At 49.7% G+C, this 12,433-nt stretch overlaps 7 protein-coding genes across 7 annotated transcripts; 4 read left to right on the top strand and 3 right to left on the bottom strand.

The window, feature by feature from the left end:
* Positions 1-177: 177 nt before the first annotated feature.
* Positions 178-1,350, top strand: AA0111_g5162 (hypothetical protein; the record flags this gene model as incomplete). The annotated part of the gene is made up of 1 exon (XM_028651244.1): positions 178-1,350. The coding sequence occupies one exon, from the start codon at positions 178-180 to the stop codon at positions 1,348-1,350; it is 1,173 nt and encodes a 390-aa protein (XP_028507319.1).
* A 988-nt stretch (positions 1,351-2,338) lies between these two features.
* On the top strand, positions 2,339-2,892 carry AA0111_g5161 (hypothetical protein; the record flags this gene model as incomplete). The annotated part of the gene is made up of 2 exons (XM_028651243.1): positions 2,339-2,370; positions 2,421-2,892. The coding sequence occupies 2 exons, from the start codon at positions 2,339-2,341 to the stop codon at positions 2,890-2,892; spliced, it is 504 nt and encodes a 167-aa protein (XP_028507322.1).
* A 410-nt stretch (positions 2,893-3,302) lies between these two features.
* On the bottom strand, positions 3,303-4,805 carry AA0111_g5160 (hypothetical protein; the record flags this gene model as incomplete). The annotated part of the gene is made up of 1 exon (XM_028651242.1): positions 3,303-4,805. One exon carries the CDS (start codon positions 4,803-4,805, stop codon positions 3,303-3,305), a length of 1,503 nt encoding a protein of 500 aa, XP_028507321.1.
* Positions 4,806-5,020: 215 nt separating this feature from the next.
* On the top strand, positions 5,021-6,107 carry AA0111_g5159 (Mitochondrial thiamine pyrophosphate carrier 1; the record flags this gene model as incomplete). Its single annotated transcript, XM_028651240.1, has 3 exons — positions 5,021-5,053; positions 5,125-5,177; positions 5,225-6,107. 3 exons carry the CDS (start codon positions 5,021-5,023, stop codon positions 6,105-6,107), a joined length of 969 nt encoding a protein of 322 aa, XP_028507145.1.
* Positions 6,108-6,598: 491 nt separating this feature from the next.
* Positions 6,599-6,775, bottom strand: AA0111_g5158 (hypothetical protein; the record flags this gene model as incomplete). Its single annotated transcript, XM_028651239.1, has 1 exon — positions 6,599-6,775. The coding sequence occupies one exon, from the start codon at positions 6,773-6,775 to the stop codon at positions 6,599-6,601; it is 177 nt and encodes a 58-aa protein (XP_028507146.1).
* Positions 6,776-7,589: 814 nt separating this feature from the next.
* Positions 7,590-7,991, bottom strand: AA0111_g5157 (hypothetical protein; the record flags this gene model as incomplete). The annotated part of the gene is made up of 1 exon (XM_028651238.1): positions 7,590-7,991. The coding sequence occupies one exon, from the start codon at positions 7,989-7,991 to the stop codon at positions 7,590-7,592; it is 402 nt and encodes a 133-aa protein (XP_028507137.1).
* A 2,890-nt stretch (positions 7,992-10,881) lies between these two features.
* Positions 10,882-11,443, top strand: AA0111_g5156 (hypothetical protein; the record flags this gene model as incomplete). Its single annotated transcript, XM_028651237.1, has 2 exons — positions 10,882-10,980; positions 11,042-11,443. 2 exons carry the CDS (start codon positions 10,882-10,884, stop codon positions 11,441-11,443), a joined length of 501 nt encoding a protein of 166 aa, XP_028507138.1.
* Positions 11,444-12,433: the final 990 nt, after the last annotated feature.

Here is a 12,433-nt window from a genome sequence, read left to right as displayed (position 1 = left end):
CAAGGAATGAACTATGGTCAAGGATAGCTCGCCCCTCCCCCACCGCCAACTCCGCTCACTCCCGAGCTTCAAGCTCCATGCAGCACCTCGTCATAAGCAGCCTATAGTGGGCGCTTCAACCTAGGCATCCACTGTCTCTACTCACACATCTTGTTAGTAACCGTCTGCTTCCCAGCAATGTCCGATCCGAGCTCGACAGACGATGACCTCCTCGCCCGCCTCAACGCGCTCAAGAAGTCCTCTGTCAGCCTAGACACAAATTACGGCGCGTCAACAACGCCTACGAACCCCCCTAAGCCTACTGATGGCCTCGCTGCCCGCTTCGCACGTCTTGGCAGCGCGTCTCCCTCGGGCTCGCCACAGCCGTCACGTACAACGTCCACCAACAATGCAGGCGCACCAGTCGTAGCGCCAGGGGCACCGAGCTACCTGCAAGGCATAGCCCAGGGTATAGGAGGCTCGAATGTAGAGTTTAATGAGGAAGACGAAAAGAGTCTGGAGGAGTTGCTTGGCGAGCTGAAGGGCGCCGTAGGTGACCGAAAAGAATGGGACGTGTCCAAAGAGGAGCAACAAGATGTCGGAAAGCTACTGAAAGACATGCGCAAGATACTACCAGAAGTAGTGAATAGCCGGGCACAAGATTCGCCGGGCGGAAATGGGAAACGCAACCAACCATCGAAGGAGGAACTTACAGACTGGGAGAGCATCGAAATCAATGTTGGAAGTGGAGATGTTGGTAGGGCTCAGGAAGACATGGAAAACGAAGAAGAAGAAGAAGGCAACGAAGACAAGAAAACGAGGACCGAGGACGATGAGGCGGACGATGTAATAGCGAGGGTTATGGCGGAACTAGAGATTAGCAACAAGTACGATCCTCCTTCTCCTCCGTCTGGAGATGACAGATCGGACTCCGGAGGCCAAAAAAGCAAACCAGAGGAGAACACAACGGACGACGGCTTTACACTTCCTTCCGCCCCGAGCACCCTGCCCGAAGACGACTTCGCACGCAGTCAAGCCATCGAGGATGCTTTTACCGCACGCCTGGCCGCCCTAGCTGCCCCTTCTTCATCACAGGCGGATCCTCTTGGTCTCCCCTCTGCTCCATCATTTGCACCCAGGAACAAACCCCCCGTGTCTGCGAATATACAGAAGAAGATTGATGATGAGGTTGATACATGGTGTATCATCTGCCAGGACGACGCGACTCTGAAGTGCTTGGGTTGTGACGACGATTTATATTGCCAGAACTGTTGGATGGAAGGCCATCGAGGGGAGTCTGCTGGCTTCGAGGAGAAGCGACATAAAGCCGTGTTGTATTCGAAGAAGAAGAAACAACAAGCTGCTGCATGAAAGATCAAAGATGAATCTGTAAAAAAAACTTGCATAAGAGACTGAACATCCGAAGGCAGGAGTCTCCAAGGCGGACAATATACGCCTGGCCTACAATGAGGGGAGCAACTGCCGCTAGGCTTAATCGGTTGCCTCCTCTGCCATGGGAAGGAAAGTGTGTATCGGGGCTTATCCTGTAAGCCACCACAGTATAAAGGAGCGCAAGAATCGTCTCGTCCTCCTTGCATCGCGTCGCTGGATACAACAGGAGACTACCTTGTTGCCAGATCAGACGCTCACCGTTAGGTTCGCCTGATGGGAATTTTGCGCCTTCTGTCTTGCTCTAAATTCTACAAGATGCCAGACTACTCCGAGATTCGTGTAGACGAAGCTGAGATGGACCAGGCTGTCGTCCTTGTGCGAAGTCTTGAAGGGTATGGTTATGTCTCGCTCTCGATGCTCCTGCTTCGTATGCGACATGTACACGTAGAGGCATGAAGGTCTCGTTTTGGCACAGCTGATCTAGACTGTGAAGATGGTCATGATGTATTGTCTCATTGTTGGAGTATGGCACAAGTAGGATGGCTGTGGAAGGATTTCAAGAGCCATATGGACTTCAAGATACAGTGATTTTCATCTAGCTTTGTGAGAAGACAAGTGGGAGTCGGTCATAATGGGCTTCTAGCATAAGAGGCAAGTACATACTGTATGTCCGTAGGCGACGCCAGAGTATACTCACGATTTGTGGAACCGCTCATAAACCGCCTCGCACATACCTTGTGATGTGAAGTCAGAAGATCTAGAACGTGGTGATCTTCTCTCACCTAACCTTTCTTGTTTGCTATCTCACCTTTACGGTCAAAAGCGCTGGTCACCGTTTATGTTCATGTCAAAATCAATCCACTGGCTGCATCTTTAAACACTACCATTATCGTCGCTGCAAGACGCTTACTACAGCTATACCTACGACTACTCTCCATATATCTCGAGACCACAACCTGAAGTCGGAATGGCGGAGCACCCCAGGCGTATCTCCGAGATGTACTAAACTCCCCACGATTGCCCATTTTCTGGCTGACCACGTCTCCTAGTACTCCACGCAACTCAGATATATCACCGCTTCTACGTCTCCCTGGAGAGATCAGGAATGAGGTCTATCAATACGTTCTCAACGAAGGCGTCTACCACTTCATGGATGATGATTTATGGCCCATGACCGAATGTGAGGAGCGGTTTGCCCTCCTGCGAGTCTGCCGCGAGATTTACAACGAAACAAGGCTACTTCCATTCTCTCTTAACACATTCAGCTTCAGCAATTTTCAGAACTTCCACAGGTTTATCGTCAAATTCACTACAGCAAAGCAACGTCAAGCCATTCGTGCACTAGACATAGCAATCTGCAATTCATGCTGCATCGACGACATGAAAGACTTTGAAACCCGCCAGATGTACTCGTTATCTGACGTACTTCCGGCTCTGCAATATGTCGACGTATCTAGATACGGTGCGAAGTATTGTGCCAAGGCCACGCTTGAGGAACGGCAGAAGAAGGTCGACCAGTGATTGCGATGCGGTCTGGATGAGCGCGTGGACATGAATATCACATTCGAAGATATGTGATCGGGCCTTGTGTGGGAGGGTCATGACTAGTTGTGACCAAAGTCGGACCAACGAGGAGTTAAATGGATGTGCTTGTTCATGGTTGCGCCATCGTGGGTTCTGCTACCCAACGGGGAGAAAAGACGGTCTATTTACAGTAGATGTCTATTTCTCATTATCTGTGTTCCAGCCGAGACTTTTCACATATCAAGAGTCATCTCTGCATCATAATGCAAAAGTTTTGTATAGACATCGCCGAAAATTTACATTGAGAGCAGGTGTTCTCACTGATATCGACCGCTACCTATGTATATGGTAAAGTCGAGTTCTGAAGCAAAGTCATATCCATGGTATGCAACATACAGTTCCGCCCTCTATTTTACAGCATGTCGAACCACACCCTCAGCGACCCATTTGCCCTCAAACTTCTCCTCGAGCACCCTCAATTTGCTGAAGAAGACATCGTCATCAACATACGCGCCCTTGAGCCACCGCTCACCCTTTGAAGCATCGAAAGCCTTCCTAGCATGCAACACCCTCCTGTTATCGAAGATAACACATTCACCCTCATTCAACCTGTACTCGTACAGATTCTCTTCAGCACTGAGTAGTTTCTCGTATGCATGCGAAGCAGCAATGAATGAGCGAAGCGATGTAGAATGGCCGCTGCCGATACGTGCCTCGAATGGGGCCTGGAAAGGTGGAGACCAATTTATACGGCGAATGGCGAGATTGGTGGGATCACTGTAGTTGGGGTAGGAGAATGTCTCAATCACCGGTCGTGTGAAGTGGTAGTGGTACGTTGGGTGGTGGTAATGGTATGTCACGGGGAAGGTACATAGGGTTCTGAAGTGGCCTTCGGACTGTTGGCGCAGTTGGTGTGCTGCGGCGAAAGAGTCAGAGAAGAAGGATTCACCACCTGGTGTGCGGGCTCGGAGGAAGTGCAGGAATTGCAGATGAGGCGGGTTGGATGTATAGAGGAGATCCATGTGGAGACCGAGGTAATCGGGAGTGTAAGCTATGTTCTCGGCTTTGGGCTTTGAGCGAACGTCCCATGTACGGCCATAGAATGTGTCTTTGAGTGTACCGACACGGGAGGCAAGTGAGACTACGGATTCCTCGGATTCTGGCACGTTTTTGATGAAGAGAAGACCGTATCTGTTGAGGTGAGTGAGTGCTTCGAAGAGTGTTTCGTCTTGGGACATGTAGCTGTCGTAATCAATCCATTTGTTGTCTTTTACGATCCTTTTGTTGTCCCAGAACACTCTGTCATCGTGTCGTACTCCACCACGCAACTCGATTTCAGTGTTGAATGCACGCCGTAGCCAGTCGATAGAGTGCCGTGTGCGATGCTCCGGTCCAAAGCCTTTGACATCAGTCTTCCACGAGAGCTCGATACATGTCCCCTTGTCCTCGTCAACGACTGTCTTGCAGCTGCCCTCAAGATGTTCCGGAATATCTGAAGTCTGGAAGCGCTTGTTCTTGCTGTCAGGGTCCATGCATTGTGTACACGTGCAGCTGTCACGGAGAAATACAGCGTCGAAGACCTTGGGATCTCCATCGATATTCACAGCAATCTTCTTCGCTGGGCTACCGTCGACTTGACCGATGCTCGGATCATTGTGAATGAGAGATTCTTGCTCTTTTGACAGTCTCGAGTCCTGTTCTTGCTGCAGCTGTTCCTGGCGTTTGGTTGGCCGGAAGGGACCATGAGTAGCGGGGCTCCAATCAGCATGCTCGGCCGGCTTAGGTGATCGCCAAAAGGAATTGAAGAAGAAGCGCCGTCTCTGAGCAGCGAATGTAGTCGTGCGAGAGGAAGCCGTAACCTGCAATCTCAGACTTCGTAGCGGTAACTTGGTGGTAACGGTCGAAGACATGGTCGGACGCAGCTGTTTTCAGTGACGAAGTTGGGTGGGGTGGCTTGCTTTTCAGAATCAGGGAGCTTGGTGGAAACAATCAACCCGTAAACCGAGGTCTCTACCCACCCTTTGCCCGGCACGTTTGCAATTAAAGGCGTCGTACCGATAATCGGCAGTTGGCATCTAATAACGCGCGCGAAAATAGCACGTGTATCGCTTGACGCGCTGGGCGCATGTCTGAGGGTGTCGCACAGCTGAAGCATGAGGTAGGAGCTTGTCTATCTTCACTGTTTCGCGACGTGGCAGGCAGGCAGGCGCAGGCTGACGTAGTTGCTAGGGCTCCCAGCGACAGGTTGTCGTCGCAGGTGCGGTTGCCGGCCTGGTATCGCGGTATGTTGGCCCCCTCTTGTTTATGTATAGTGCTGACATAGCTACAGCTTCGTGATAGCTCCTCTCGACGTCATAAAGATCCGCCTGCAACTCCAGATCCACTCCCTCTCCGACCCTCTCAGCGTTCGACATGTCCAGGGACCCGTCTACAAAGGAACAATAGGCACCCTCAAGCAGATCCTTCATGAGGAGGGTGTCACAGGACTATGGAAGGGCAACATACCTGCGGAGTTGATGTACTTGACGTACGGCAGCGCCCAGTTCTCTGCCTATACGTACGTGTCGCACTGGCTAGAGACTATACCTGCACCATATACGCTTCCTAGTTCTGTCACAAACTTCCTCAGTGGTGCGAGTGCGGGTGCTGCTGCTACAACAGCCACCTACCCACTCGATCTTCTGCGCACGCGCTTTGCTGCCCAAGGAAAAGATCGCGTCTATACCTCCATCATAGCGTCGGTGAAGCACATCGCACAGCATGAAGGACCTAGGGGATTCTTTCGCGGCCTCGGCGCAGGTGTGAGCCAGATTGTGCCCTACATGGGCCTCTTCTTCGCCAGCTACGAGAGCTTGAAGCCCGTTACCGCCTCCTCTCCCATACCACTACCACTCGGAAGCTCGGATGCCGTCGCCGGTGTTATCGCGAGCGTTCTTTCCAAAACCGCCGTCTACCCGCTCGACACTACACGCAAGCGACTACAAGTTCAAGGGCCCATGCGCGACCGATACGTTCATCGGAACATACCAACTTATAGCGGTGTCATCAGCACTATAGCGCATATATGGAAGCACGAAGGTAGACGAGGCATGTACCGCGGCTTGACGGTCAGTCTACTGAAGGCTGCGCCAGCCAGCGCCGTTACTATGTGGACATACGAGCGGGCCATGGGGCTCATGTTGGCTTTTGATGAACAGCACAAAGATGATTGAATAGCCTTTTGGCAACTTTAGCATGTATAGACTGGCGTCAAGATACCAAATTCGGCTTCATTGTAGACTGCATTTCCGAATCAAAATTACAATACAACTCGTTCCTTGTAAAAGCACTATGATAGGTTCCCAAACTCACCCTCCCTGCCTCTCCACACGACCTTCACCATAGGTTGTGCTAGGAAGTCTTCGACCCCTTTCTTCGTCATCTCTTCGCTCCACCCTCTGCGTCGCAGCGTCTGCTGTAGAACGAACGCCATATCTACATTGTTTATAGCTACTTCCAGTGTCTCACCCTGAAAGCCTGGTATCACAAAATCCAAGTTTAGCTGTGGAGCCTCGCGAGCAGCAAGGTAGAATGGCGTTGGAAATGGGCCTGGCGGTTGTGGACGCTTGTCCGACTGCGGGCGAGCGAGAAGGACGTGTCTTGCGACGGGTGATTCGTGAAGAGGTGGTAGTGGATGTGGCCGTAAGACAGTGGAACTGGCATGTTATACGTCAAAGTTAGGGTATTCCTTGCTGAAGTCCTTCTCAAACTTGGAGATTTCATTCTGCGTTTGGACATTGTGATTGTTGAGCAGCCAATTTGTGTGCCCTAGTTCTTCAATCTTCTTCTCATTCTCGCGGGCGAGAGCCTCTAGTGCTGCGAGGCGTGAGTTGGTTGACATTTTGTTTGTGCGTGTGTCAGTAAGACCTTGTTAGGCTACGGAGTAGGTCATTTTATAGAAAGAGAGCTGAGTTGTTACCATAGTAATACTCAATATGCACTAAGATCTTGATTTGTGACGGTGTATATTGTGAAGGAACCTTAGCAATTGAAGAGATCAGAAGGGATTTTCACTATAGGAATTGGGTGCTGTATTAGTATCTAGATCTCGAGCGATTTCTGGACTTCATCAGGATTCATCACCTACGCTTAGGGATACATATTAGAAAGAGCCATTTGCAGCGTAGAATTGAACTCCACAAAGTGCTGCATAGCCATTCTCTTTGTACATCATACATATACCATGTACTACAGTGTTACAATAAGACGAAACGACTATCTAATTCTCTTTCACCTTGGATTGATTCACCCATCAGCATTGAGTCGGCATTGCATCAAAATAGCGAAACGCTCTCGAACATTATGACGAATCAAGGATGATTACGCAGAGATTAAGGAGCATCAGGTTAGTATGATGGAAAGTATCGCAAGTGTCACATCGAGTACCAGATGTAAAATACTAAAGTGCCTGAAGCTAAATCAATCGAATTACTTCTATATCTGATACTCTACTGTCTATTGTAACGAACGTGAAAACTTATGCAACATGCCAAAACTCAACTTCATCCTACGCTATGCCCCGTTACTGAAACACTCAAGCCAAGAAAACAAGCAAACGAATGACTCAAGGAGAACCCTCTCTAACAATTACAACCTCGACAACCTCTCAATCTCAGCGCGTCCATGCCTCTAGCGTCGGATCAATATCTCGGCCTCTAGTAAGCCTTCTCACAATGGAAAGTGAAACCGCTCAGCCAAGTCTCGATCGGCTTCGTAACGTCGCCATCCAGATCGACAAAGTTCTTTGCACGACCGTCGATGTCAAAAATCCAGCCAGGGATGTTGAGGTTGACAAGCTGGCACTTGGTCGTGTCTTGGAACTTAGTGAGTTGGGCTGATGTACCGACGATGTTACCGGCACCCTTGTCGACAGCCTTGCCGGCGAAAAGAGAAGATATGTAGTATGGGGTGCCGTCGGCGGGTATGGTGGCTTCTGCATTGGCGCCGCTTTGGTCGTTGTAGATCCGGAGGGTGATTTGAGGAATGGGAGAGGGGATCGCAGTCACTGCCGTGGTAAAGGCGAGGAGGGTGGCGGCGAGGGTAGTGGTGAGCTGCATCTTGATAGATTTGTTGATGGATTGATGATATTGCAGTGTCTTGTTGAAGAACGTTGGTGTTTGTAGAGAAGTCTGGATTGTGGTGTAGAGTGATGATGCTGTTGGTGAAGGGCTACTAGAAAGAGATGATGTCCTGCTTTATACCCTACATAAGTTGTCTTCAGACTCTCTGTTTTCCCAAATAGGAGCCGGTCGTGACACCGTCCGCTGAGCTGTTCGTATACATCGTCAGCGAGTAGCCCGCTCGACGACCGCCTTTTCTCAGCTACATCACAAAGTGACCACCAAATTGGCTTGGGGCCTCATATTTCCGCGCACAAAACATCATGTGAGGTTCGATGGGCATCTGTCTTAGTCAAGGTTGGCGTGTGGCACAGTCTTAGGGCAGGACTGCTATGGTCATAGTGGAGATTATTCAGAGCGCCTATTGGGTTTATTTGGTGGAATATACGCGTGGAAGTTTCTTACAAAAGATTAAAACTCTTGGAAATATCGATGGCGGAAAATTGATGTGAGAAACGAAATGGCGGTGATCGAAGGCAGAGCTGAAGGTAGCTGAATGTGAACTCAGCCTCTGTGGGGCTCGCATCGTCAGCAAACAAGACCAACGCGGCTTCCTCGAAATGAATTACGAGGTGGTCTGATAATAAAAAAAGAGCTTGACTTCTTTCCCCACGACCGACGTAGCTATTTAATTTACAACCTGTTTAGTTCTCTTTAAGGTCTGTGGATCGCATGCTCGTGATACTGGAGTATCTTCAATGCAATCAGAATCCGCTTATGAAATATGCAAAGTACGGTAACAACAGACTGTAATCAATGCAGACTGTAATATATGCAAATTCAAAATGCACGGATAGCAAGGTCGGCGCGCGTGAGGCGCCAGCTGTGCTAGGAATAAACAGAAAGCTGCTCCATTGCCCTCTTTGCTCGAATTTCTTACCGTTAGTCTTGAGGTCGATATTTTGAGAACCAAAGACGATAGGTTTATATGGCGCTAGCGCATACCTATGTGTCGTTGCGCGGGAAAACCAGGTCTACTTCATAACGCCCGAGGAGTCGCTGACGGCCGCATCTATAGCTCATGTACAGGTCACAAACAATCGGCAAATCCAAAAGACAATGTACATGTAGGAGCGTGCTATGACCGGAAGATCGCGAAGAAGAGGGTGCTGTGGAGGTAATGGCAGAGTGAGGTTGGATAAATCGAAAAATTCGGGGAGTCACAACGCGATTGAAGAAACTGGTTTGGCGGAGCGGACTCTGTGTTGGAAGGACTTGTGGCTGGATGGACAGTGCAGAGGATGCTCAGCATGAAACAAAAGAAATAGACGGGCAAGATAGGTAGTCTGGACTATGGTAGATGTCGCCGCCAAGGGGCAAGAGCCTATAGGCGGGATCGAAAAGGGTAAGCTATGTAGCAGGGGTTGATGCCGTTTCGGCCGCGTGGTGAAGGGCGAGGATCGCGGGCGGGTAGGTGGGCAGTCTGAGCGCTTCACGATATCGGAGTTAGCTTGTCAAGGGCACGTAACCGCGCATCTCCCTTGAGTAGCACTCTTGTCATCGATCGGACAAGAGGACCCGAGTACTCGAGTCGCCTCACAATGAAGGGAAGTCATAAGATGGGGGAACGCTTGAAGCAGCGGCTCAATCGATCTTGAGCTCGGAAGGAGTCGGAGATAGCGTTATGGACGCCATAGGGGCACAAGTTTATCTTCCATGATCCTCTCGAGTAATGTGATTATGAAGTGGGCCGTCAATACTGATAGCAGCCACTTTCATCCTCCGTGCAATTTCGATAAATGTAAGAGTGACAGGATCCACTTATTGTGCAGAGTTCTTGACAGTGAAGGATGTGGCATGCTTCGTCGCATTGGGGTGATGCCGCTTTCGACGAATCGAGGGAGTTTTTGAAGCAAATGTTCCAGCCCACCTAGCATTGAAGCTAAGACCTACCCTCATCGACGAGGTTCTAGAAAGTCCTAAGTTTCTGACAAGGGCCGTTGCCGGAAAAGTTCCCACGTCACGGAACCTATGCGTCCGAGGTGGTGAGGTTGACATCCAGCGAAGAGTGCATATATGGAGTTAGCTCAAAATTCGGGGTAACAATAATACCTGAACAGATTTACGTGGAAGCATCAATCTCCTGAGGTCGTTACAAGTGAAAACGAGGTCTACCTCCATCACGCTTGGCAACCCCTGCGCGAGCGATGAGATGCCAGGCGGCCAGCCTGTTGACAGGGACGGCGAAAGACAGGTAGCGAGATGAAGCGAGGGGTGTTTTGATATTAGGAAGGTTGTAGAAAAATGCCAGGGCAGAAAAACATGAGAGGAAGGATTCAAACTCAACGTGAAGGATCAACATAATGATTAGTACTCTTGCAAGGTACCTTGCTTGATAGCGGCTGGTGGCCAATAGAGCTACACTGCAACAGCGCTTGCGGCTGAACCGCGCCCGCTTAGCATCCGTGCCACTTCCACCAGAGCCGAGCCGACCTTCTTGTTCCTGACATCCCCACTCACGCACCGTTCCCAAGCGTTGTGACTATTGCCCCGGATGCAGGGACAAGCAAGCTATTGTTCCGCGGACGGCATGATTGTGGCTCCACTACCAGCTAGTGAGTTACCTTGACGGGCTCGGGTCAGCCTTTCCCACAATTATCTATGCTGGCTGCGGTCAGGGGCAATGGCCTAGCACCTAGCTTTTCGAACGCTATAGCAGGATGACACAAGTAAGCGAGCGACAGACTTCGGCGAAGAGTACAAGAGCTATGGTTTAGAGCGTAGTTGAGTCTGCATCTTGTTATCAAGATACCGGACTTATATCACCCTACACTCGTTTCGACAAATTTCCTTCTTTGCAATATTGCGAACTTTCAACCCCCCCAAGATGCAGTTGACACATTTCTTTGCCGCTGGCTTTCTTGTAGCATCGGCCTCAGCATGGCCTGCTCACCTTCGTCGAGCTGCTGATTGTGAATTCTCCGTTGTAAATCTCTCTGTACAAACTGCATGTGAGACATACACTGACTTCGCACACCCATGTTAAGGCTATAGCTGATATTGGTACGACTTGTGAAAGCTTTGCAGCTAGCTGGCACCTGTCCGTCGACGAGCTCGAACGATTGAATCCCGGCATCAATTGTCCCGATCTAGACTATGACGGTCTGTACTGCGTGGTCGGCACCAACACTGACGATCTGAATACAACTACCACTCCCATGGTTACCACGACGTCTACAATGACCACTTCGGCAACCACTACCACCACCCCCTCCACGACTATCAACTCCTCCGCAAGCACGAATGCTTCAACCACCACCACGGCCAGTGATGATGTTGCCACCTCATCTATGTCTTCAGATCTACCGGCATCTACTGATGCCGCTGATTCGCTTAGAGTGCCGGTCGTCGTTGCTGGTATTCTTGGGTGGGCCGCTTTGGTGTTGTAGATGCGGTCATACATGATGGCTACGGTCTGGAAGAAGAAGAACTGGGTAATGATGTCACACATTGATGAATTGGCGTCCAGACTCTTCAACCTACCTAGCTAGGCATGGTCACGAACTGCAACAGACTTTACTATGTAGCTACTTGTCAGCAGGTCATCAGCTGCAATAAGATCACTCTCGCGGACGTTTTGAAGTGAAACAATGAAGACGGTTCAAACTGCCAAAGTATGTGGCCAGAGACTAACGTTTGCGTTAGTGTTTCGATGGTTCGAAAAATTTCGATACACGTATTTACTTACTCAATATGATAAACAAAAGACGAAAGCATGTATCAAGGATCATTCGCGTTGAGATGACTCTAATGACATTTAAAGACCTTAACAAAGAAGTCATCCGCCGATTTCCAAAACCATCCACGTTCACTTTCTTTTTCTCTCTACTTTACTTACCTCATAGTCTTACACTCTGGCACTTCCTTGTGTCCATCATTCTTTGGACATTAACTTCCCTCAAGGCCCAGATCTAGTAGTCTCGTAGTAACGTTGTGCGGTATAAATAGCGCCCATGCAGCATCTGTCGTACAATTGTGCAGCCTCCTGAGTACTGGTTGTTTGTTTACGATCACTTGGCCTGAGTGAAAACTATATGTTTTGTGATGAAGGCAGACGCGCATTAATCGAGTGGTATACTCGTTTTGGACCTATACAGTCACTGCGTGCGCGCTTCTGTGGATTGATCCCCCAAGGTACACGAAGATATGTGAGCTGCTACGCACAGCAGAAAAACACCCCATGAGAGTCGACTGGTGCGTAATACGGTAGTCAGTAATGTGTAGGAAGGCTCTTCTCTGAGCTCCAAGAATATACCGGCGTCAGGCTGGAGCCTAGTGTATAGACAACGAAAACCACGAGTACATTGCGGCGAACACCCTGAGTAAATTCGTATTGCGGTACAACACTATGCTTTTGAATTGAGAGTATCGCTGATATC

This window comes from Alternaria arborescens, assembly GCF_004154835.1.
Source record: "Alternaria arborescens strain FERA 675 chromosome Unknown contig_10, whole genome shotgun sequence".
In the NCBI taxonomy this organism is placed as follows: Eukaryota; Fungi; Ascomycota; class Dothideomycetes; order Pleosporales; family Pleosporaceae; genus Alternaria; species Alternaria arborescens.
Note: the sequence above shows the minus strand (reverse complement) of the source record. Positions and strands in the feature narration are given on the sequence as shown.